Source organism: Papaver somniferum, chromosome 1, assembly GCF_003573695.1.
Source record: "Papaver somniferum cultivar HN1 chromosome 1, ASM357369v1, whole genome shotgun sequence".
Taxonomy (NCBI): domain Eukaryota; kingdom Viridiplantae; phylum Streptophyta; class Magnoliopsida; order Ranunculales; family Papaveraceae; genus Papaver; species Papaver somniferum.
Window position 1 is genome coordinate 135,336,533 of NC_039358.1, and position 25,896 is coordinate 135,362,428.

A 25,896-nucleotide genomic window follows, 5' to 3' on the forward strand; every position below is an offset into this window, starting at 1 on the left:
ATATAGATAAGGGGTGACCTAAATTTATTTCTAATGTCTTTACCCAAAATAAAATCATGGTCCCAAAAAAAAACACGGTCCCCAAAAAAATCGTTCCAGAAAAAAAGAACAAAGCAACGCGTGAGGCGTAGGTAAGTCAAAAAGATTCTAGAGTCTTCTTTTATCGGGCCCGTTATACTATTTTCTTTCCGAAATATCGGAACCGACTTCTAATAATAGGGAACCAATGAGTTCTAATTGAAACCGATTCTAAACGATAGAAGACTCTAGAAACCCTAGAGCCCCTATATAAGCAGACTTCACTTCCTCTTTCTCAAGTCTCTTTAAGTAACACACCCAAGCTCGAAACCCTAATTTCGTTTCCTCTTTCGCCTTCTTTTTAGTTTCTCTCTTTAGTTTTCTTCTGCGATTACAACAGAGAGTCTTCATCAATGGCGGATACCGAGACGTTTGCTTTCCAAGCTGAGATCAACCAGCTTCTCAGTTTGATCATCAATACTTTCTACTCTAACAAGGAGATCTTTCTCAGGGAGCTCATCAGTAACTCCTCCGATGTAAGTATTCCGTCAAGATCTTTCTTATGATGTTTTTTACTGAGTATTATTCTAGATCCCTAGATTTCCACGTCTTGATTGCGTTTTTGTTACTTTGATTCGAGATGTATGCAGTGATCAATCTTGTTAGATAAGAACTTGAGTTTTTTGTAACTGTTTTTGATAGATCCATACTTGATTGATTTTTCTAGGTTTTAATATATGATAAAACATGCTTGGTGATCACTTAAACCCTAAGATTTACGCCTGTTTTTGAATTCCATGCTTGTTGATGACTTAAACCCTAAAATATTTGTTGTTGGTTTGGTGTATGAAATACCTTGCTTAAATATGTTATGAAATACTTCTTGTTTGTGAGTTGATTTGTTTAATGTGGGTTGATTTTTTTTCCTATCATCTGAAAAACAGAACGATAGTTGTGTGATTGGTTAGTATGGATTATATTTATTATATTTATGTAATTCTGCTTTATAGACCTTATTGTTCTTTCTTGTGTTGTGTTTGTATAGTTCTGAATTTTTTGTTATCTGCTGTTATGAAGGCCTTGGACAAAATCAGATTTGAGGGTTTGACTGATAAGAGCAAGCTTGATTCTCAACCTGAGCTCTTTATCCACATCATCCCTGACAAAGCCAACAACACCCTTACCCTTATTGACAGTGGTATTGGTATGACCAAGTCAGGTTAGTACTTCTAACTGCAACTATGCTCGTCTGTCTGTTGTCTTTACCTAAGTAGTCTCATTCCTAATTTGCTGTTTACTATTGTTTCAGATTTGGTGAACAACCTTGGTACCATTGCAAGGTCTGGAACCAAAGAATTCATGGAAGCTTTGGCTGCTGGTGCTGATGTTAGTATGATTGGACAGTTTGGTGTTGGTTTCTACTCCGCATACCTTGTAGCTGACAAGGTTATTGTTACCACCAAGCACAATGATGATGAGCAGTATGTCTGGGAATCCCAGGCTGGAGGATCTTTCACTGTTACCAGGGATACCTCTGGTGAAGTTCTTGGTCGGGGTACTAAGATTACTCTTGTTCTGAAGGATGATCAGCTGGAGTACCTTGAGGAGCGCAGATTGAAGGATTTGGTCAAGAAGCATTCTGAGTTCATCAGTTATCCAATCTCTTTGTGGACAGAGAAGACCACTGAGAAGGAAATCTCAGATGACGAAGATGAGGAGGAGAAGAAAGATGAAGAGGGAAAGGTAGAGGATGTTGACGAAGAAAAGGAGGAGGAGGAGAAGAAAAAGAAGACCATCAAGGAAGTCTCCCATGAATGGGCTGTGATGAACAAGCAAAAGCCAATCTGGATGAGGAAGCCAGATGAGATCACAAAGGAAGAGTATGCTGCCTTCTACAAGAGTCTCACCAATGACTGGGAGGAGCATTTGGCTGTCAAGCACTTTGAAGTTGAAGGTCAGCTTGAGTTTAAGGCTGTTCTCTTTGTTCCCAAGAGAGCCCCATTCGATCTCTTTGACACAAAGAAGAAGCCCAACAACATCAAGTTGTATGTTCGTCGTGTGTTCATCATGGACAACTGCGAGGATATCATTCCTGAGTACCTTAGCTTTGTTAAGGGTATTGTTGACTCTGAGGACCTTCCCCTTAACATTTCTAGGGAGATGTTGCAGCAGAACAAGATCCTTAAGGTCATCCGCAAGAACTTGGTGAAGAAGTGCCTTGAGCTCTTCTTTGAGATTGCTGAGAACAAAGAAGATTACAACAAGTTCTACGAAGCCTTCTCCAAGAACCTGAAGCTTGGAATTCATGAGGATTCTACCAACAAGTCAAAGATTGCTGATTTGCTCCGATACCACTCAACCAAGAGTGGTGATGAGATGACCAGTTTGAAAGACTATGTGACCAGAATGAAGGAGGGCCAGAATGACATCTTCTACATCACTGGTGAGAGCAAGAAAGCAGTTGAGAACTCTCCTTTCCTTGAGAGGTTGAAGAAGAAGGGTTATGAAGTTCTTTACATGGTTGATGCCATTGACGAATATGCCGTTGGTCAGTTGAAGGATTATGAGGGAAAGAAACTTGTGTCTGCCACCAAGGAGGGTTTGAAATTGGAGGAAAGTGAGGATGAAAAGAAGAAGGCTGAGACATTGAAGGAGAAGTTTGAGGGTCTTTGCAAGGTGATTAAGGAAGTGTTGGGTGACAGAGTTGAGAAGGTTGTTGTCTCTGAGCGTGTTGTTGAATCTCCCTGTGTTTTGGTTACTGGAGAGTATGGCTGGACTGCTAACATGGAGAGAATCATGAAGGCTCAAGCTTTGAGGGATTCAAGCATGGCTGGATACATGTCCAGTAAGAAGACCATGGAGATCAACCCTGAAAACTCAATCATGGAGGAGCTCAGGAAGAGGGCTGATGCTGACAAGAATGACAAGTCCGTGAAAGATTTGGTTCTCTTGTTGTTTGAGACTGCTCTTCTTACATCTGGTTTCAGTCTCGAGGAGCCAACAACCTTTGGCAACAGGATCCACAGAATGTTGAAGTTGGGTTTGAGCATTGATGAAGACAGTGCTGACACTGAAGCTGACCCAGAGATGCCTGAACTTGTTGAAGATGATGCCGAGGGCAGCAAGATGGAGGAGGTCGACTAAGCCTTTGGTTGATTGCTTTGAGTTCCTAGCACTGGCGCTCTCTCTTTAACAGATTTAGCTTTATTCCTACTATGGTTTTTTTTCCCCTTTTCTGCTTTTAGTCTCGTAAGTTCGAGGGTACTTTCTCTTTTTGTTTTGGCCCTGGATATTCTCTTGTTTTGGGTGATGGATATGGTAGAATTTTAGTATTTTTTTTTAGTGAATAGTAACTGTTACCTACATACCTGCTGGTCGCTTGTCTGTTAATTTTCTACTGTTATCTGTTAGAATCAGCTTCTGCTTCTTCATTGTGTTTTGGTTCCCAGTTCTGGTGAACTGTTATCTGTTAGAATCAGCTTCTGCTTCTTCATTGTGTTCCCCTCTCTGTGGTCTAAAAAAATCCAACGCGAGTACTGGTCGGTGGTTGGTTTCTTGCACTGATGGAAAATGGGCTTACTTTCTTACTGCTTTCAGATGTGTTTGTGTTGTTGGAATGCAATGCAAAATGGTCAGTGGTGTTATGTTGTTGGAATGGTTTATTCAATCTAAAGATAAGACCGAGTATAAACATACATTTCGTTATCGTACATACTTTCATCATACCTTTCGTATAGATAGTGGGGTGGGCTGAGTTTCTCTATTTTACTCCTTCGTAGAAACATACATTTCTTTTTTACCTTGATCTTTTAGGGTTGGCTGAGGTCCTCTTTTTCATTTTCTTTGAGTATAACTTAATTTTTTAATAGAAAATGTCTTATATTTTTTAAAATTTGAAGATAAAGGAAACAGATAATTTCAAGAAAACAAATATTATATCTTAAAATTTTGTTGTCTCGCCACGCTTTTCTTTTTTTCAATATGTTCTTAGCACAACCACAGGTATTTGTTATCAAGTCAAGGTGTAAACCAAAAAAAGGGGAATTTGTAGAAGTTACAAATAGAAGAAACATAAGCACCACAACTATCCTCCTACCATTCGTCACTGAAATTACCCCAAAGTTTTCTTTCCGGCCTGTTAAATCCACAGGTCAACAATCTCTAGAGAGGAACCAACAATACAACAGAACTCTGCAGGTGTCATTGGAAGAACTTATGTATCATCAACTTGTGAGTGAAATACGAAGCTCGGAAATGTTGTTGTGATGTCCCTGTTCAGTGATAAAAGAAACAAACAGTTAGCTCAATAAAACAAGACGATGTAGAAGTTTGCTGCTCAAATAGTATATTGAGATTACTTTAGATACTGCAGGGTCATATTCTTCAACAGAGACGGATGCCGCAATACAAGATTCCGCCACTCTTCTTTGTCTATTTTCCCATCATGTTTAGTGTCAGCTTCCTCAAAGGTCTAATTCAGACCACACAAAAGAAAGAACTTGTATCAAAAATTGTTCATGAGATCAAGAAACAGGAATTACATGTTAAAATCAGAAAGAGAGACGAGAAACAGATAAGAATAGATAAAAAAAAAGGCACCTTGTCAATGATACTTTCTATAACATCGTCTGAAAGGTTCATTCCAGATTCCGCAAGAGTAGCTACAACCATTTGCTTTACCTGGGCATTTCAGAGTCAAAAGTTGATCATTAATGACCATTTTCAGGAAAGCAAAGAATCTTCCTCAAATTATAGGTTGCCGTTTGGTAAAGCCATTATTTTCTATCCCAGAAGACCAAGTAATTACCTCCTGTCTCTCAATAAAACCTTGCTGCTTGAGATCATATAGTTGAAAAGAGACTGCATATTAAGAATGTGTAAGCTTGGCTTCTCAAATATCATATGATACACAACCGTGATACGTCCAAAAACACAAGTATGTATGAAGAAACTTGTGAGTTCATGAAAGAGATAACTCACACTCAATCTTATCTTCAACTGGAGCATTTGGATGAAAGACAGAAAGAGCACGTGCAAACTCTTCGAAACCTAATATCCCGTTGTGCTTTGTGTCGAACAAGTCGAATACCTAAAATCAGAAACAGAAATAACACATCAAAAACCTGTAGGACTGCATCACTGATTCACAAATAACAATTAAAAGAAGCTATAATTGCATTAAGAAGGGTAGTCCCAAAAGTAGAATACCCGATCTGCAAATAAGCTCTCCTTTTTATTAGTCTTAAATAACGCCAATTGGAACTCTTCCTGTATGAAAATAGTTGAGAGAGAAAAGCATTCAGTTCAACAGGCTAAATGAGGCACAATGCTCCCTGACTAAATAAATGCTAAAAGTGTTCAGCATATCTCATCAGTAAATCTGAATGGCAACACAACTTTAACATATCTGAAAGGTAAAATAGTTGCTTTACAAAATCAGGGTACCTACCTTATTAATCAATCCATCATCAATTACAGCACTGCTGATTTTCTTGAATAACTCATACAACGCTTCTACTTCACTAACACTAACTGTAGAAGTATAACAGAAAGATAACCACAATATTAGTCCATGATGTTTAGAGGCATCATTCGAGGAGAAAACAAATAAAGCAAAAACAATTGGGACATGGTTTCATAACATTTCCAATTAGTACTAAGTTAGTACCCGGATTGAACAACCTGCGAACCAAAAAGACGACACAAAGATGGCAAGTCAAATCAAGAGTTCATCAACTAAGTCCAAAAGAGAACATTTGGCAAAGATTTTGTGTGAACGTGTATCACAACCCGAGATTCCACTCATGTATTAATAAGACAGAAAAAGTCTATGCCAGAAAATTAAGTTGATTATAGATGTTGAAGGAGACCAATAAGGTAATAACCTCCTAAGCATGTAAGTATTCAACACGGTTAATGAGTATTATTATCCAGTAGTGAAAAGACTATTTAGACATTCACAATGATATTTCAGGAATGATGGATAACATACACACAGTTTCCCTTGCAAGAATTTCTGGATCTTCAAGCCCTATCGGTTGCTTAGACAACTCGAGGTCACAACACCTTAACACGACAGCACACAAATGCTTAATCCCGTCTAAGCACTGCACCATTATTTTCTTCTTTCTTCAGAACACCCCATACCTGTGAGAAAGCAAAGAATAATTTCTCAGCACTCAATCAAGAGAAAACTTCAGTATACACTTATTAATATTGAGCGGACCCTTTAATCATTTGCTGTGTAGGCTAACAATAGCTCAATGGCAGAGGATCTGGATAACTGGAACAGGAATGTGAGTAGAAAATACAAAAGTAAAGTAAAGATGTATGTTCGCCAGAAGACGCAAGCCTTTCGGCATACGAAAGTGAAATCTAATATTTAGGCAGCAATAAAAACAAATAAAGATAGCAGGGAACCTCCAAAGCAAAAGAAACAATCTACATAAACATGAAATCAAAAGGAATAAGGCTTGTTGGATACTTTGGCTGATGAGTGTAGTCGAATACCCTAACCTACTTTTCCCAAAAAATAGAAGGCATAATAATATGATCACAATTTAGCCATCTTTATTTGTTTGTTAACATAATGATGACATCATTAGAAGGTGTACGGACAAACACATACGACATTGACTGAAAGATCCAATCTTTAACCTTTTAATGGTAACCTAACAAGGCTAGAATCCTTTAGAATTGAATTACTAACAGATTTTGTCTACACCAAATTGAGCACCCTCACTTGCCTTATAACACTAACCACAAGACCTTATAAATCAATTGCGCCCCCACCCACCTCCTTGGGTTCCATTCTGGGTTGCACCAATACTTCTTTGGGCTCCCCGTATCGTGTGTCCCCATATGGACACAGCCACACATACTCGGACACACCTAAAATACTTCTATCTTACTATAAACTAGTAAACAGTTGAAAACTAAAGGTCACCTACCTCTAGGGAAGATTATAGTCGAAAACATGCATGTGCTAGCAGAAACACACTTGTGCGGTTGTAAACAAGTGCAAAACAAATACAGTCAAGTGGATTACAGTAGATACCACATTACTAACGACTTCTAGAGGTCGGTTTATCTAAAAAGATAGAAATCTAAACCTATTTTATGCATTCATATGCCAGGAGGAGTTTTCCTCGAGATGGATAACCTCATACTCTACCAAACATTCTATTCTATTCTATTGAGGTCTCTACCAGAAATACTAAATCATGTCACTAAATGAAAGGATTTACCCAATATGATATGCATTTGCATATACTGCTATTTTCTGAAAATTAACACATACTTAATGTTCAGCCTACTAAAGTATTCTACTCACGCCACCTCTATTAAATCCTACCACTGAATTCCTTATGACATAATTCTATCAAAAAATGTTTGTAAAAGCGTAGACATGAACATAATTTCTCACAACTCAACCGTCTGGATGTTCAGAAATTAGCGTGACATTGATGTCAAAACATTATACACGTTATCACAACTTGAAATTAACAAAAACAGCTGTAATAACAATCATAGTTCTGAAACTCTCTATTACGAATCATAATTGGTCTGGCTTCCTAATCAATATGTTTGCTTACTTATTTATTTAACGCTGCATAATTTCCAGATGAAATTTCAATCACATAAACTAGGAAAAAGAAAGCAATTTTTCGGATTCGAATTACCAGACATATAATTCAATTCATATCAGATTAATATATAAATTTCGAAAGCAACAGATCTTAAAACATGTATAATAGAAAAAAGAAACCAAAACAAAATCTATCAAACGAATCGGTCGTACATGTAATATCAGAAAGCGATCCAAAATAACATTCCCCGATCCGACGAGATTCAATTTAACAACACGATTTAATTGAAGAAATTGAGTGATAACCCGAATTGACGATTAAAACGACAAAGACTACGATGTGATATGAACAAGAGCGGATCGAGCAAATGCGGTGGAAAGTTAAGAACAGAGATATTTAAGACAGATTGGGAAAAAAAAGAAGAAGTGAAACTTCAAAGAGACAGATAGAGATATAGAAAGAAATATACCTTTTTAGAGATTCTGCAACATTTTGCTAATTTCTATCTCTCGGTAATTTATTCCTCTCTTTCTTCTCTTTTTCAGCTGATGGTGATGATGATTGTGGAGGTGTTGCGGGAGGAGAGAAACTAGAGAGAATTTATGGGACCAAAACGTCCTTTCTTTCTTTCTTTCTTTAGAGTATTGTTTTATTACGGCTGCTCATGATTTTATGGTACGGAGCCCTATTACTCTCTAGAGTCTCTAGAGTCCAGAGGAGAAAAAATAGGACAAAATTGTACAGATAAAAACAAGCCACCGCGAATAAAAAAGGATGTGCGCTTCCTATCTGTTAACATATGAGGTCATATCTTCATGTTTAGAGTTTTATCGTATTTTTATCGTATTTTGACTGATCGCAGATCGACGGAAAATGATGCATGGGAAAGTAAGAAGCAAGGTGCCAACCATCGGTCTTTTCTACCGGTCAACTAAATATACATAATAAATTTGTATCCTTGTGTATTCTGTTGTCCATTTGTTGATAGTTTCATTTCAAAATGGGTTTGCAGTTTGCTTGTTAAACACAAAATAGAAAAACAAACATATACAACTAGCATGATGCTGGCGAGTAGAGTGGCGGCTTATGCTTCTACCTTTCACCTGCTAGCCAAAAATAACAATACAAGAATAGTCGGGGCTTGAATTTGGACTTACTGTTTGGAGTTTGGACGTTATAGAATCTTAATGTGGTCAGATGTTAAATTTTGACAAGGCAAAATATAATGCGACTTTTATTATCAGTAGATCTGTGCCCGTGTTATGCATGGGGCATTTTTTTCTTTTAACTTGGTGTGTGCGCAGTTTCGTCCTGTTCCGGGACGATGCATTTTCGATTTGATGTGCGCGGGGTTTCATCCTGTCCCGTGACGATGTATTTTTGATTTTGTATGGCGGGGCGAATACATTAAATAGGTGGAGAAAAGATAGAAAATATATGCAGAATTTATCAAAATTTTCTTTTTATTTTTGCAGATATTTATTTATTTTTCCTTTTATTTTCACATAAAATGTATGTGGTTTTTCCTTTTATTTTATTTTCACATAAAATATATGTGAAATATGTGTTTTTTTTTCTTCTTAGTTTTTCTTGTATGTATTAATTTGGAAAGAAGAGTCCTGATATGGTAGGTATTCGACTTCCGAATCGAATTTGGACTTCCATAAAATTCCAAACACGTTAAGTTAAGTTTTCCTATTGAGTTTGTAATTTTTAAACCAACTATATGTTGCCAAGTGTCCTCACCAAAACACTCATTTCAAAAAACTCAAGGCCTATTTCGGCCAATAGGAAGCGAGAGTTTCCTCACCATTGAACGTGGCATCTTTATTTGTCTAGGCCTTTAAGTCTTTAGATTTCTTTTTTTTTGTGGTTTATCATTGTACGTATCATCCTCTTTTAGCAAATAATAGGTTGCCACATGGGATAATCAAATTTCATATGATTTGGATTATTTCACCTGGTATTAGTTATTCTTGTGGAATTTGGTAATCCCGTAATCACAACCTATAAAAGATTAGGTTAGGAAAAAGTATGCATGATATTGCTTCAGGCAGCAAGTAATGTGGATATTGATTCTACATGTTGAAAATAATCACACATTTCATGAGCAATTTAGGATTCTGTTGTTAATAAGCCTTGGCAACCCTAACTGTGCAAGACGATTTTCAAAGTTAGTTAGGCCCGTGAACTTCAATATGTATCAGGGCATGCAATTAACTTTGTGATGAATTTAATCTATGATGCATCTAATATGTTGCGAAAAATGATACTTCACATCACGATCCCTTGAAATACTCGATGTCGGCCTTCAGAATTGGTGAACTCTTGATAGAGTTTGCAAAAAAATGATTGTTTGATGTCACGAGCCCCTGCTAAGTCAGACCCTCGAGATTCTCGATGTTGACCTTTAGGACTGGTTTAATATATAAGAAAATGTAAGTTGGAGACAAGTGAGACTAAGGGTTGTTATACATCTTCATCTGAAGCTCACCCCACTACATAAAAAATACTAGAATAACTGTGTGCCCCGTTAATTCATTCTTTGTTGGATAACCAATCTTTTAATCTTAGTTGTAGCACACTAATACACCATATATACAAACGATTAATCCTATCACGTATTCCATAGAATAGAAAGCCAAATAAAAATGATCTGTGGCAATATCTTGTTAATCTTAATTATTTTTTCTCTTCATCTGAAGCTCACCCTACCACATAAAAACCACTCGAATAATTGTGCGCCTCGTCAATTCGTTCTTTGTTGGATAACCAATCTTTTAATCTTAGTTGTAGCACACCTAATACACCATATATCCAAACTATTAACCCTATCACGTATTCCGTAGAATAGAAAGCCAAATAAAAATGATCTGTGGCAATATCTTGTTAATCTTAATTATTTTTTCCAGCGAAGTTATTATTCGTATATTCAAATAAACGGTTTAAGAGTCTCTCGATCATGCGTTCACCCAACGAGGAAATGTTGCATTTTTCATTTGATGTCAAAAGATTTGGATTGGTCTTGCTATGGCTAATATCCCACCATATTTGCATATTGGAAAATAACGAACACAAGTAAAATTCCTGCATTTGGACACCCGAAGAAAAGCTACAGAGAAAAAAATGATTTTTTTTTTAAGATCCACATGTATGCTGGGTTTTTATGGTGGGTGCTCCTGCTTTTGATGAAAGAGTGAAGTGTATCCAAGATAGGAGGACACTATTGCAAGAAGGGATAAACTCTCGGTCGATCAGAGATAACATATCCAGGTACATCTTGGGCCGACGTGCATACAATTGCTGGAATAAGGATAAAAGTTACAGAGGATTTGAAGTTATTATACCTAATAACTAGAACGGGAATTGTTACAACTTATTTCAAATTAAAAGGAGGAAGAAGATCACAACTCTTTCAGGTGTTGATGGACTAAAGACTGTTAGGGTAAGAACGTGCAAATATCTGTTGATCTTCTTGGCTCGTCAACTTTTCAAACAATTGGTATCTTCTAGTTATGTCTTGCAACAACCATGTAAAGATAAAAGGCATTTTTGAGGATTGTACAAAAAATCATGTGTTGGTTAAAGATGCTTGTTTCGGAATATTGATACACGGAATATTGATATATGTCATCAAATAGTTTAAAGGCGTGCAAGAAAAGGTAGACAAGTTTGATATTCGATTTACAAAAGCTCATGGGGATCACAAAGAAGCCGCACATAAGGTATCAAAGGAAATCAGACCAGTTGTCTTTCTTCATAAGTTGGAAAAAAAAATCTTTGGAATGCTGTGTTTGGTTGTGACAACAAATATTCATTCACTCGGCTTACTAGTGGCTTTGCAGAGAGTTATGTGCAACTAAGTAGCTCGTTTTCTGTGTAAAAAATATTAAAAAAATAAACACAATTTTTCGATGTCATATCCCATGTTAGTCAGTAGATGCGCCCTAGAAAACCAACACTGAACATCGAAATACGACTCCAAAAAACCATCACAAGACTGTTAGAGCATAGCTCGGTCGACCTCGCATGCGTTGCTATCTCAAGCATGTTTGTCAATGTTACTAATCAAAACTATGAGTCTTGATTTCTAGCCTACATATCTAAGTCTCGGACTAGGATAGAAAAGTGTAGTTGAGCTCAAGGACTTCATGGAGATTCATCATACAACGACGAAGATCTATACAAGGAACCTTGGAACTTCATCAACAAAAAGGTATGTGGAGACTTGAACTTATCTATCACTCAAAAGTATATCTATTCTATCTCCTACTTCTTATGAGACAAAAGTCGTATGCTATATAGACTAGATCATACACATTTGACATTTCGAGCTGAGCATTCATTGATTATCTTTTATCTCTAAATCGTGTGTTGTTAAAGCGTTTCGCTTTGATCATGTTTATCTTCACCTAGTGACGAAAGTCATGAAAAGTTTCAATCACTTTGAGAATTGCTCTGACGTGAATCGGTATGTGAATAACGACTACATAGCGTCCTCTGAGAATGTCTCAATGATTGAAATGAGAGTTTAGATTACATAACCATGTATTCCTTGAACCGAAGTTTTCGAACTTTGTTGATCAAGAGAAATCAGGAGGATTGCGAAATTAGCTTTCCAAGTCCGCGAACTGACGAAAGTTCTCGACCGAGAATTTATGCTGGATTTTCCAAAACTCATTTGTGTGATAAGTCCGCGAACTGGCGGAAGTTCTCTTTCCGAGAATTTCTGTTGAGTTTGGAAAACTCAACCGATTAACTTAAGTCCGCGAACTTGTTTGTGAACTTAAGAGGTTATGATCTAAAGATGTGCTCTGAACATGAAACATTAAATTACTAAGGTATGCTTTATGCAAACCGTGGCTATAATGTTCATGAGCCGATTCAATCGAATCGAATCATCTTTGTTTCAATTGTATCTTGTGTGGTTACATAAGATTTCATAACAATTGAACAACTCTTTAACTAGTTCATTTGAGTCAATTGAACTAGTTATGGTGAAGAATAACAAGGTTAATATGAAATGCTCATATGGTTAACTTTTTGGGTTGTTATGTTGAACCAACATACACGTACACGTTTGGGCATGGTTTTCACAAACCCAGTAAACGTTTACCAAAGTGTGTGTGACAAGCTAAGTTTTCGATCTAACGGTTGAAAATATTAGCTTGAATCTGAATCAGGTTTTCATCTAACGGTGAATATGGATTGCTTTGTAACTAAGGCAAAACCCTGATTTGAAGGCTATATAAAGGAGACATCTAGCATTGTACAAAACTAATCCCCACACGTCTGTGTGCTACTAGTGCGCCCGCTAGAGTCGATATACATTAACCTTTGATTTTCTTCTCTAAAATCAGGTTAACGACTTAAAGACTTCATTGGGATTGTGAAGCCAGACCGATACTACTTTTATTGCAGTTGTGTGATCTGATCTTGCATCTTCTATTGTACGAGTACATACAGATTGCTAAGCAAAATATTGGGTGGTGTTGTTAGACCCCTGCTTTTTCAATTGGTATCAGAGCAGGCAAACACGTTTAAGACCTAACAAGTCTTTGTTTGTGGCAATCTGAGTCTGTGGACAGAATCTCATATGCATACCAAAATGCCTCCTAATGATGTCAAACTTGTCAAGCGTCTCGGAAATACCTCAAAGGGTCACTCCTTAGATGATTCTTTCGAATCCCGAGGTAGGAGGACTGTTCCATCGTGTGTTAGTAATTCTTCCTTTAATGAGACGTTGGACATAATGGCAAAAGCTGAAATGGAGCTCACCAAAATTTCAAAAAATTCTACAGAGTTTGTTGATCTCAAGGATCATGTACATCTCATGGATGAATTCGAAAAGTCTATTGATCGTGAACAAGTACTCTACAACATTATAGGGTCATTCTCTAAGGAAATTGAGAAACTTCTTCAAGAAAACAATATACAGCGTGAAAAGATTTGTGATCTTGAAAAGCTGGTCAAAGAAGGCTCAATTGGAGAAAATTGTTTGATTAAGACGCATTCATCTGATCTAGACAGACTTCGTGTTGAGAAGGAGAAACTTGAAGCATCGCTTGTCTTAGCCCATGGACAGTACAAATCCTTTGAAAAGGAAAACTCTGTTTTAAAGAAAAATTCTTCTGCACAAATTAATTCTCATGAGTTACTGTACAGAATGAATTTTTCTCCAGAAGAAGATTGTGTCAAGAAAAGTTCTCATAACTTACAATCTTCTCCGGTTATGAAGTTTAAACAAGTACCAGTTGTTGCTTCTCCTCCACGAATATGTACCTTCTGTGGAAAAGGAAATAACTATGCTATCCATTATTTTGCAAGAAAGAAACGTGTTTCTGAGCTTCACAAGTTGCTTCTTTATACTGTCAATGGAGTAAATAGTCGGACGACTACTACAGTGAAGGTCCCTTTCACAGGAAACCAGGCATCTTATAAAAATGATCTCTCTCCTAGAAATCATTACAGGACATTTGTAAATTCTCGTGCTACCAATGAAAGTATGTCCTGTACTTATAAGAACGAATCTGATAAATCTAAGTCTAGTGTGTGGAGACGAGTTTCGGAAAATCCCCTAGAACATATTTATAAAGGTCCTAGACTTTGTCATCAGAAAGGTTTCTCTCCTATGATTCCCAGAAAGACTGCGAGACACACCGTTTTTCCTGGAAGCTACGGTAACAGGACAAGAATTGCTGAGATAAGATATCCTAGAGAAAATTACAATTATTCTCTCAGAACCTATGGTGAGACTATGTCTCCCTCTGCTATCTAGCAGCAGAATGTTCTATCCTTGTGTCTAACTTGAGAGATACAAGGATAAGGATTTGAGAGATGCTCAAGTATTGTGCTATATTTTCTCTAGGTTGTAATGATCTTCTCTAGTCTTTTTTTTTCTTTCTGTCACTTTTGATCTTTTGGGATGGTGGACGCTTTGGAAGATGCACAATATCTCTCTTTAGAGCCATTTTGGTCGGCCAGCGAACGCTCATATATCCTCAAGGAAATCTAGGTTTTCTAGCCAGGGAATTCACGAACATATATAAATCTAATATGTGTTTCATTTTTCTTCAGAAATGAGCTCTATGAAAATTGTTTCCAAAGAAGAAGTTAACCCTATGGTTGAGGATGTTCTTAAAGGATGTGATTCTGGTCAAGAGTTTATATGGAAGAAGATGCTTGAAAGAAAAGAGTATAACACTTGGATTGGTGAATCTGTCAAGGATCTGTTTCGTGTTCAGCATGAAGTTAAGAACGAACTGGTAACCTTCAATTGCAGATAAACCAGCTTATTGATGGACAAGCGAAAATCCTCGGTATTCAGAATATCTTGATCAGAAATCAGAAGAAAGTTATCCTTGACGGTGCAAAGGCTCGTCCTTATGCTCGCACTACTGATCGAAAAGTCAATGTTCTAACTTTTGAACATGGTGTTTCTACGGTCAACAAGGTCAAGGATATCAGTGACTCCTACTTTGATGGACCATTTATGAGGTATGAAATCATCAAGGAAAACTAAGTTTTGTTGCCTAATATGTCTTCTTTTTGGATTAGTTGGAAGAATAACTAGTGCGTTGAATAGCGATGATTGTGACTACACATAGCTATTTTTGTTTTCATCTTCTTATGTTATTTTTTAGGTTTATTGGTTATTAAATTCTAAAAATATTTGTAGGATGATATTATTACAGTATTGATCTTTATGATTTTGTGATATTGCAATTTGTTTATGGGATATGTATTGTTTACGTCCGTGAACTTGAAGGTCCCATATTGAGGTCAAAAGTAAAGTCGTTCATGAATTAGTATTCGTATTGATGAAAGGACGAATGGACTTTTGACAATTACAAAAGTTATGCCTATGCAATCATGTATTTGATGGAAAATAGGATAAAATATTTTGTTTGACAAGGATAAAGTCTATTATATCGTTACGATGGAAAATAGAATAGATCCTTGTATATTATCCACGGTATTGATCTTCATTGATCCATCTTGTTATGTTTTACCGTGAAGGCTCCATTGTGTGTCTTATGTTGAGCACGATACAACTAAGTCGATTATTCTTATTGGCTTGTTGGTTATTCCATAAGATGCTATATGTCGAGCATTAAGAACTAAATTAATCAACCAGTTTGGTTATTTAGTTTGTACTCCATAAGTTTTCTTTCTTATGTCGAGTACATGTACGGTTAAGGTTGTCATATTCTATGATGAACTTAGTCGGGGTTCCATAAGTTTTCTTATGTTGAGCCCAAAATAATTAAATTGATTACTTCGGCGATTAGTTTGGTTGTTATTATTCCAATTAGATTAATTATAGGTTCTCTTGTAATTAATCTAGTTGAGTTTTCATATATTCCACAAATTCTTGTGTTGAGTATATGAAGGGCTGTACTAATCATGTTCTATTGGTTAATGTAGTCGTATATTCCGTAAGGTTTTCATAAGAACTAGTTCAAGAGTTGTTCAATTGTTTAGATCTTTATACATAGACACAATTGAAACAAAATCGGTTTGATTCATTTGAATCAATTCATGAAAAATATACCCACGGTTTGCAAAGATTGCATTCCTTATAATTTATTGTTTTAAGTCCATGAACTACCGATTTGAGAAATAACTAGCTTGGGTATGCGTACGGGTATGCGTACCTTAGCTACCGGATTTTGAGTTGGTTTTAGTTTCCAAACTCAACAGACTCTTTCGGGTAAAAAAGTTCCGCCAGTACGCGTTCGGGTACGCGTACCTAAGGTGACTGGTTTTTGAGTTCGTAAACTTCAAACTCAGCAGAATTTCACGGGCGTGAATTTCCGCCAGTACGGGTACGTGTACCCAACCTGTCTCCTTCACCAATACCGCATGCACACATATGTACACACTTGGTTTCCGGCATATGGATTTATACACTAATGTGCGAACACACTATATGCTTACATCCATAGGCGGTTACATATTCTCAACTCTACATTTCAATCATTGAAACATTCTTCTATAATGTTATAACAGTCGTTAGACATAAATAATCGATTATCATCATCAAAGCTATTTTCAAGATTGAAACGTCATCATAACTTTCGTCACGGGTAAAGATGAAGATGGTTAAAGCAAAGCTTACCAACACGTATTTCGAGAAAAAGATAGGCGAGTAAACTCGACTCGAAATAACAAATGTGTATGTATGGAAACTATCATACTTATACGACTTTTGTCTCAAGAGTAGGAGATAGAGTAGAGACTTTTGAGTGACAAGATGAGTTCAAGTCTCCACATACCTTTTGGTCGGATGAAGTTCCACCGGTTCCTTGATTAGTTCTTCGTCTTTGCAAGATAATCGCCATGGAGTCGGGAGCTCAATTATTCCTAACTATCCTAGACCGAGACTTAGTCATAAGTATACTAGAAATCGAGACATATAGTTTTGATCACTAATATTGACAAACATGCTTGAGATAGCAACATGCGAGTTCGACCGAGCAATGCTCTAACAATCTCCCCCTTTGTCAATTTTAGTGACAAAACTATCAATACATATGGATTACAAAATAAATAAAACTTTGTAGCTTCTCGTCCACATGCTTGATCTCCTTGGTGCTTCAACGTTACTTGAAAACTTCGTGTTTTCCAAGTACTCCCATGATTCCATAGATGTTCAATTCAGCATCATAGTTGTTGAAGTTCCGTAGCCATAACAATGAGAAAACCAAAGCTCTCGATCATTGTTATACATTGTCATAGTATTATCACACAACATTAAAGTTCTCGTATCACAACTTCGACAACAATACTATGGTGATATGTATCACTCCCCCTTAGTCAATACTTTTGTCTCAACATGAAAACCACTCCCCCTTACATAATGACCCATAAAGCACGTAAATCATATGTATTTGTGTGTGAACTACATTTTAATTCTCCCCCTTTTTGTCAATAAAATTGGCAAAGGTACGAAAACGGGATCCTAATGAAATTTCCAAGAAGACGCTTCAAGACCAAATAAAAGTACATATCAACTTGTTTAGATGCAATCATAAAGCCGAGGCTAAATGCATTCATCAAGGAGTTTATAAATATACAAGATAACCCTAAATAATTCCACATCGCACTGCCCACAAAGATATGGAAATTAAGCGCAAGTTCAAAAGAACTCTTCCCCATTTGATGTCATTTCCAAGAGAACAACAAGAGCGACCTTACTTTTACAAGAAAAGAAGGATTTTATTGGACACCAAAAACCATAAAGAAATGATTTTCTATATCCAAAATTCTCAATTAAACTAACCACAAGAGAACCCATGATTAATTTAATCGGAATACACAACCAAAATAACCACAAACGAATCTATGATTAATCTAGTTGGAAATGCTCGACATAAGAGAGCTTACGGAGCTAAGACTAAGTTCACCATAAAAGAATGATTAACGCAATCGTCTTATGCTCAACAGAAGAAAAACTTATCGAGCATTGCAGTATACACATATAATATGGATCAGGGAATGATCAATACTGCGGCATATACACGGATTCATTCTATTTTCCATCACTATTTGCACAATGACATACAATAGACATAATCCTTGTAAACAAAAGATTTTAACCTATCTTCCATCAATAATTGACATAATAGGCTTAACTTTTGTTTGTCAAAAGTTCATCGATCTTGTATCAATACTCGCATATCGACATATAAAAGAGATAACTTTTGACATCATATGGGACAATAATAGTTCACGGACGCAAACACACATATCCCATAACATATTGCAATATATAAAACCATAAATATTAATACTGCAAAAATCATCTTCCAAACAATTTTTAGAATTTAAATAAACAAACCTAATAAATAAAAATAAAAAAAGGATGGACATAGCTATGTGTACTCACAATAATGGCTATTCCAAACTCTAGTTATTCTTCCTAAAATATAAGAAATAAATTCTCATAAGAAGACTTTCAAGATATTGATATCTTTGAGAAATTCTGTATCGTTCCCGAACTCCTTGTCGTTAACAGCCATTGGAACATAGGGTTCATGGAGGAAGGAGTCAATACCAACAAACCGTCTTGGCTGAAGATGTCGAACCGGGCCTTCTGAATTTCCAAAGATCTTAACACACAAGCCTTTATTTGTCGAATCTCCTTTCTTGTCTCTTTCAACTCATCAAGAACATCAGAGAATTTCTGAGAGTTAGAAGGAACTGCCCTTGGCTTCCTCACATTCCTTCTTTTTCTTTTCAAGGATGGAGACACCAGAGATTTTTATTTTTCCTTGGTGATTGATGGCTTAACAATCATATTGATATATTTTCCATCTGAAGACATGATGCTTGGAGTATCCATGAAAGCACGGTTGTGTGAGAGGAATTCACAATTCAACAAGCAGTCTTAAGATATAAAGAATATCAGAGAAGGAAAAAGGAATGTAGGGATTCGAAACCTTTAAACAGGTTCGTACACGTCCAACTCACAACCCTATAAAGAGCGTAATTGTCGATAATAACCCTATTCTTTTGGCAAATCGGTCCCTTCCAATATCAATAGTGATATGAAGAAATTTCAAGGCCAAACAACTCAAAGCTAAAAAAAAAGAAATATATATATTTTTAAAGCCCGAGGTATGCAAGATCTTGTCTCTTTTGAACATGCACATGAGACAAGATGCACAAAACAACACAATCAGGTTGTGTTGTGGTGAACAATGATTTGTCCACTATGACCTTTTTGTACGAAATCAATGGATCTCTGCCATTCCGCATGTTTAGACCGGGTTTTCCTCTCTAATGGTCTATAGTTTCCCTTGGAAACTAGTCTTTTCGAAGAGGACAAGATCTTACATACCTTAGCTGTTTTCTCCGCGGTTTTAAGCTTATTGGCTAGACGAACTGCTCTTCGTTGAAGCTTGTTGACATATCTCATCTTGTGTTTGTACTTGAAACACTTTGAAAATTCATGTCCCTTGAGAGAACAATAGGAGCATGTCAACGCAAAGGATGGTTCAGGGGCCTTTGAAACGCAAGCTGCTAGGCACAAAGTAGATTTTGAAACATTAAGCAAAGAGTTTTCAAAAGACAGGTCAATTGATTCTTCCATCTTGATTGGACTCTCTTCTAAAAGATTATCAAGATTTATGTATGTATTGCTACAATTATCAAAATTAATATTTTCAGACAGAAGAGCAACACTTGATTTCTTGTCTTCATCAGAATCATAATTGTCAGACATCTCGTCAAGTGTCGCAGCAAGACCTTTGTTCCCAATGTATTTTCTACGATTTGGGCACTCGTTTGTAAATTGACCAAATCCTTTACACTTAAATCACTGAGGCATATCCTCGTCATCAGTCTCATTCGTGTCCCTGTTTTTTGGAGGAATACGATTATGAGGTTTGACTGATGCTTTTGGCTTATCTCTGGAGAACCATTTACTTCTCTTCAACAGAATATCTCTAAACTGTCTTGTGATCATCGAGACTGATTTGTCAAGATCTTCATCTGATGAATCTTTCTCAGAGTGATCATCGTCAAATACATTTTTATTTTTATCAAGTAATTTTGTGTCTTTCAGTGCTTTGAACACAACATCCTTAGATTTGGACGAGTGTTCGTGATCAAAGATCTTAAGCTTCCCAACCAGTGTATTTCTGGAGAGGTTATCAAGGTTATTTCCTTTAACGATGACATACTTCTTAGAATCGTATCTAGATGGCAGCGATCTGAGAATTTTCATCACAATGTCCTTTTCAGGAATAGTCTTACCCAATGCAAAAGATGCATTAACAATTTCAGACACTTTGTGATTAAAGTCATCAAATGAATCCTCATCTGCCATACGAAGGTTTTCCCAATCGGAATTAAAGTTTTGAAGCCTAGCTTCCTTTTCACTGGTATTTCCTTCGAATACGGTTTCTAAGATATCCCACGCATCTTTAGACCTAGTGCAATTTGACACATGGTGTTAAAGATTTGGGGTAATGGCATGTATGATGGCATTCAAACCGTCGGAGTTTGCTGCAAAGTACCTCAGCAGCATCGTATTCGCCAATATTTTTTTGAACATTAACGTTACCTACTGCAAAAACGGGAGCATCATAACCATTAACAACATATACCCATGATTGAAAATCACGCGCTTGAAGAAAAGCTCGCATAACAATTTTCCACCATAAGTAATTAGAGCCATCGAAGACTGGTGGTACGTTAATAGAGATAACACCTCTGTCCATAGAGTCGGATCGCTACAAACACAGACTTTTGAGGTCTTGAACGTGTTTGCCTGCTCTGATACCAATTGAAAATGCGGGGGTCTAACAACCTCACCCAATATTTCGATTAGCAATCTATATGGACTAACTCTAATATACTTTTAAGAGAATCAACTAGACAGTCAGACTCAATCTTAATAAAAAGTATATCAAGGAGTTAATATCTCTATCTCTTGATTTAAATATTACTCAAGCAATCTACGAGTCTCGATTAAATACAAGAGAGATAAACTTGGATGGTACCAAAGACTAATATCCAAGGATCAATCAGTATCCAAGCAACAACCGAAGGTTGGATTTCACTATTGATCGATACAACGCACAACCTGTGATATTTCAATTATCTAACAAAATATAATTCAGAATAGAAATAACACAGACACCAGAAATTTTGTTAACGAGGAAACCGCAAATGCAGAAAAACCCCGGGACCTAGTCCAGATTGAACACCACACTGTATTAAGCCGCTACAGACACTAGCCTACTACAAACTAACTTCGGTCTGGACTGTAGTTGAACCCTAATCAATCTCATACTGATTCAAGGTACAGTTGCGCTCCTTACATCTCTGATCCCAGCAAGATACTACGCACTTGATTCCCTTAGCTGATCTCACCCACAACCAAGAGTTGCTACGACCCAAAGTCGAAGACTTTAATAAACAAATCTGTATCACACAGAAAAGTATACAAGGATAGATAAATCTGTCTCCCACAGATAAACCTAAAAGTTTTGTTCTGTCTTTTGATAAAAATCAAGGTGAACAAGAACCAATTGATAAACCATACTTATATTCCCGAAGAACAACCTAGTATCATCAATCACCTCACAATAATCTAAATCGTATGGTAGCGAAACTAGATATTGTGAAATCACAAACGATGAGACGAAAATGTTTGTGATTTCTTTTTATCTTACCCTATCAGAGATATAATCTCAAGTCAATTATTCAATTGCACTCGTACGATAGAAAATGGCAAGATCAGATCGCTCAACTACAAGAGAAGTAGTTTCGTCTGGCTTCACAATCCCAATGAAGTCTTTCATTCGTTAATGGACAGGGTCTCGAGAAGAAACCTACGATTAAAGGAGAATCGACTCTAGCAAACCAACTAGTATCACACAGGAGGTGTGGGGATTAGTTTTGCACAGTTGCTAGACGTCTCCTTATATAGTTTTCAAATCAGGGTTTGCAATCTAAGTTACCTTGGTAACAAAGCATTCAATAATCACCATTAGATGAAAAACCTGATTTATCCAAGCTAATATCTTTCAACTGTTAGATCGAAATTTAGCTTGTCACACAGAAATGAAATGTAGTCATTTAGGTTTGAGAAACCGTACCTAAACGTGTACATTGGTTGGTTCACAAATGGTTGACCAATGGTTAGCCATATGAGTGCTTTCATATTAACCGTATTCATCTTTCTCATAACTAGTTCAAATGACTCATAAGAACTAGTTCAAGAGTTGTTCAATTGCTTAGGTCTTTATACATAGACATAATTGAAACAAAGTCGGTTTGATTAATTTGAATCAATTCATGAACAATATACCCACGGTTTGCAAAGATTGCATTCATTATAATTTATTGTTTGAAGTCCATGAACTACCGATTTGAGAAATAACTAGCTTGGCTATGCGTACGGGTATGCGTATGTACCTTAGCTACCAGATTTTGAGTTGGTTTTAGTTTCCAAACTCAACAAAAATTTTCGGGTGAAAAAGTTCCACCAGTACGCGTACCTAAGGTGACTGGTTTTTGAGTTCGTAAACTTCAAACTCAGCAGAATTTCATGAACGTGAATTTCCGCCAGTACGCGTACGGGTATGCGTACCCAACCTGTCTCCTTCACCAATACTGCATGCACACATATGCACGCACTTGGTTTCCGGCACATGGATTTATACACTAATGTGTGAACACACTATATGCTTACATCCATAGGTGGTTACATATTCTCAACTCTACATTTCAATCGTTGAAACATTCTTCTATAATATGATAACAGTCGTTAGACATAAAGAATCGACAATCGTCATCAAAGTTATTTTCAAGATTGAAACGTCATCATGACTTTCGTCACGGGTAAAGATGAAGATGGTTAAAGCAAAAGCTTACCAACACGTATTTCGAGAAAAAAGATAGGCGAGTAAACTCGGCTCGAAATAGCAAATGTGTATGTATGAAAACTATCATACTTATACGACTTTTGTCTCAAGAGTAGGAGATAGAGTAGAAAGGCTTTTGAGTGACACGATGAATTCAAGTCTCCGCATACCTTTTGGTCGGATGAAGTTCCACTGGTTCCTTGAGTAGTTATTCGTCTTTGCAAGATAATCGCCATGAAGTCTGGAGCTCAACTATTCCTAACTATCCTAGACCGAGACTTAGTCATAAGTATACTAGAAATCAAGACATATAGTTTTGATCACTAATATTGACAAACATGCTTGAGATAGCAACGCATGCGAGTTCAACCGAGCAATGCTCTAACAAGTTGCGCTCCTTACGTCTCTTATCCCAGCAGGATACTACGCAATTGATTCCCTTAGTTGATCTCACCCACAACTAAGAGTTGCTACGACCCAAAGTTGAAGACTTTAATAAACAAATCTGTTTCACACAGAAAAGTCTACAGGAATAGATAAATCTGTTGAAAAGACGAGGGTACCCAAATATACCTCAATCTAAAACTTTTCCACCTATAATTTCTTTCTCCGAAAGTGATTTTCTATGGACTGAGTCGAGACAATACAACGAATCGGTTCACACTTCATTTGATCGTCTATGGATACGAGATCGAGACAATACGACAAGAAGATAACTTGTGTGATTGACTATGGATACAAGATCGAGACAATACAACAAGGAAGTATAATTACTTGATAATAGGTTCAGACTTAACCAAACACAATAGGATTGCTATCAAGTAATTAGGAATTAACGTTTGTGTATTTTACTTCTAATTATAATAAAAACAATTATAATTGCGGAAATAGAAAAGTAAAAGACACAACAAGATTTTGTTAACGAGGAAACCGCAAATGCATAAAAACCCCGGGACCTTGTCCAGAATTGAATACTCTCAGGATTAAGCCGTTATACAAAATCTAAACCAACTTCGTATAGTTGAGACCAGAAACTAAACCTATAGTTCACCTATTTCCGTCTGTATTCCCGCGCCTCCAACTTGCAATAAGTCACGCACTTGGAACAATTCCTTTGGTTCGTATTCCAGACAGTAAAGGAACAACAAATCTGTTAGGTGACAACTCTTTTCAAACAAGTGATATGAGTTTGACAAAAGGCTCTTCAGTTTATCCCAATAAACTCCTTTGTCAGGTTCTTAGATCAATATATCAACAACTACCAAGGTAATTGTTTAAACTATGCAATCAATACTCTTAATCATAAATAAACGTATTGATGTTGATCTACTCAACTAATCAATCAAGGTTATCACAAAGATAAACCTATTACAGTTGGATCCCTAGCCGATCAAGTTTTGTGCACACCAAAGATTATGAACTCAAATAAGCAATCTTCTTTGTCTTTAAATCTTCTTAGATCTTCAATAAACACCTGCACACAATCAACTTGAATCTCTTGTGATCAATCACACAGGAAACGGAGTCTGTTAACTATGGATTATCACAAGACATCTTTAGATCTACAAACAGTCTAAAGATCCCCGTTGAAACTTCGATCTAGTTTGAGTGAATCTTATATCAGAAGAGAAAATTCTCAAGCATAAACAAACTAGGTGCAATCAAAGTTCAACAACCGTTAGTCAATCAAATCAATCGAAAACAAAAGATAAACTGCAATTATCTAGTCTCCCACCAACGGTACCCGTAGAGCTTCCCAATCCCAAAGAAGTCTTTAAAATGAGCGGTCGTAAGAGATTTCGCCTAATTAGGGTACTTTCCTCTCCGAATAGACGACTCCACCAGTAACAACACAACTAGGTAGTTTTGCTGGCTCCGAGGATTATTTTGCTCGAAATGCAAACTTCAAGATTCATAGACCAAGAAAGTTTGGACACCAAGGAATTTCCAAAACCAAAAATATTCTCAAGATATGCAATATATTTCCAAAAAAAATCGGTTTTCATAATTCTGGGAAATGCTCTGTCCAAATATTGACCGAAATCTCAGTAGAATGTCTCCAATTAGTAAATGCACATTACCAATTTTTATTTTCTAAAGATATGCATTTAATTGTTGGAAATTAAAAGAATATAAAACTAAAAACCTTAATCAAAAGATTCTCAATTTATTTCGATTCGGGATTCTCCTTTAGTTATTAAGGAATATCTTTGAACAATAAAAGATAAGAATTACTGCACATGTTCAAAGTATGTCGACATCTTTACTTGGTAAATCCTTTTTCATATTTACCATCTTGGAACCGATTTTCCACACTTCCAAATGAGTTTAGAATTGGTTCATCTGACTTCCAAGAACTATGTGATTAATTATCCTATCAAATCACCATTAATGGGTTTCACAGTTCTACTCAAACGCAAAGCTTCGGTTCTACCTCCATGTGGGTACTAGGATCGGTTACACTATCTTTCCAAAAATTGGTTGACTAGGTACTAGGATCAGTTACCACATAATTATGGTATTTACTCATAATTGGTTGCACAAGTCATAGGATCGGTTACCAATATCTAAAACTTGTTGTACCTCTTACAAGGATCGATTCCACAAACTTGTGATCGGTTGCACCTCTTACTAGGATCGGTTCCCCAATGACTAGAGTTGGTCATACCAATTACAATATATCGATCATACCATCTCAGGTGATTACTTAAGATCGGTTTCACTAATAAAAGTCATACCAATACAAAAGTTAGGCCTTACCAAGATACATAAACAAGTTATGAGAGGTTATACTAAACCCACATATTGGTAGTCCAAAGATTTGTAATGAATAACACTACCAATAAGACTATCAATTTCCATTTCGATTCATAAAACAAGTTTATGAATTGTACTTCCTTTAAACGAAT

General features: G+C 36.5%; 2 protein-coding genes across 3 annotated transcripts; one reads left to right on the plus strand and one right to left on the minus strand.

Annotated features, from left to right (window-relative positions):
- Positions 1 to 262: 262 nt before the first annotated feature.
- On the plus strand, positions 263 to 3,449 carry LOC113301709 (heat shock protein 90-2-like). The gene is made up of 3 exons (XM_026550502.1): positions 263 to 554; positions 1,096 to 1,237; positions 1,328 to 3,449. Exons 1-3 carry the CDS (start codon positions 432 to 434, stop codon positions 3,160 to 3,162), a joined length of 2,100 nt encoding a protein of 699 aa, XP_026406287.1. The 5' UTR covers positions 263 to 431; the 3' UTR covers positions 3,163 to 3,449.
- Positions 3,450 to 3,934: 485 nt separating this feature from the next.
- LOC113301715 (calcineurin B-like protein 3) lies at positions 3,935 to 8,291 on the minus strand. 2 transcript variants are annotated; one of them, XM_026550513.1, is made up of 9 exons: positions 8,077 to 8,291; positions 6,011 to 6,165; positions 5,468 to 5,550; positions 5,227 to 5,286; positions 4,999 to 5,107; positions 4,826 to 4,878; positions 4,618 to 4,698; positions 4,377 to 4,489; positions 3,935 to 4,289 (listed from the first exon to the last, which is right to left on the minus strand). In XM_026550513.1, the coding sequence occupies exons 2-9, from the start codon at positions 6,132 to 6,134 to the stop codon at positions 4,232 to 4,234; spliced, it is 681 nt and encodes a 226-aa protein (XP_026406298.1). In that variant the 5' UTR covers positions 6,135 to 6,165; positions 8,077 to 8,291; the 3' UTR covers positions 3,935 to 4,231. The 2 variants fall into 2 exon arrangements, with proteins under 2 accessions (XP_026406298.1, XP_026406306.1); XM_026550521.1 differs by lacking the exon at positions 8,077 to 8,291 and adding an exon at positions 7,820 to 7,999.
- Between the last annotated feature and the right edge of the window lie 17,605 nt (positions 8,292 to 25,896).

Bases quoted from the DNA above. Each gene is read 5' to 3' on its own strand.
- LOC113301709 (XM_026550502.1), top strand. From the start codon at position 432: ATGGCGGATACCGAGACGTTTGCTTTCCAAGCTGAGATCAACCAGCTT. The intron at 555-1,095 runs GTAAGTATTCCG...GCTGTTATGAAG, and splicing joins TCATCAGTAACTCCTCCGAT to GCCTTGGACAAAATCAGATT. The intron at 1,238-1,327 runs GTTAGTACTTCT...CTATTGTTTCAG, and splicing joins TATTGGTATGACCAAGTCAG to ATTTGGTGAACAACCTTGGT.
- LOC113301715 (XM_026550513.1), bottom strand. From the start codon at position 6,134: ATGGTGCAGTGCTTAGACGGGATTAAGCATTTGTGTGCTGTCGTGTTA. The intron at 5,287-5,467 runs GTAGGTACCCTG...ATTTTCATACAG, and splicing joins ATGATGGATTGATTAATAAG to GAAGAGTTCCAATTGGCGTT. The intron at 4,490-4,617 runs GTGCCTTTTTTT...GGTCTGAATTAG, and splicing joins TAGAAAGTATCATTGACAAG to ACCTTTGAGGAAGCTGACAC.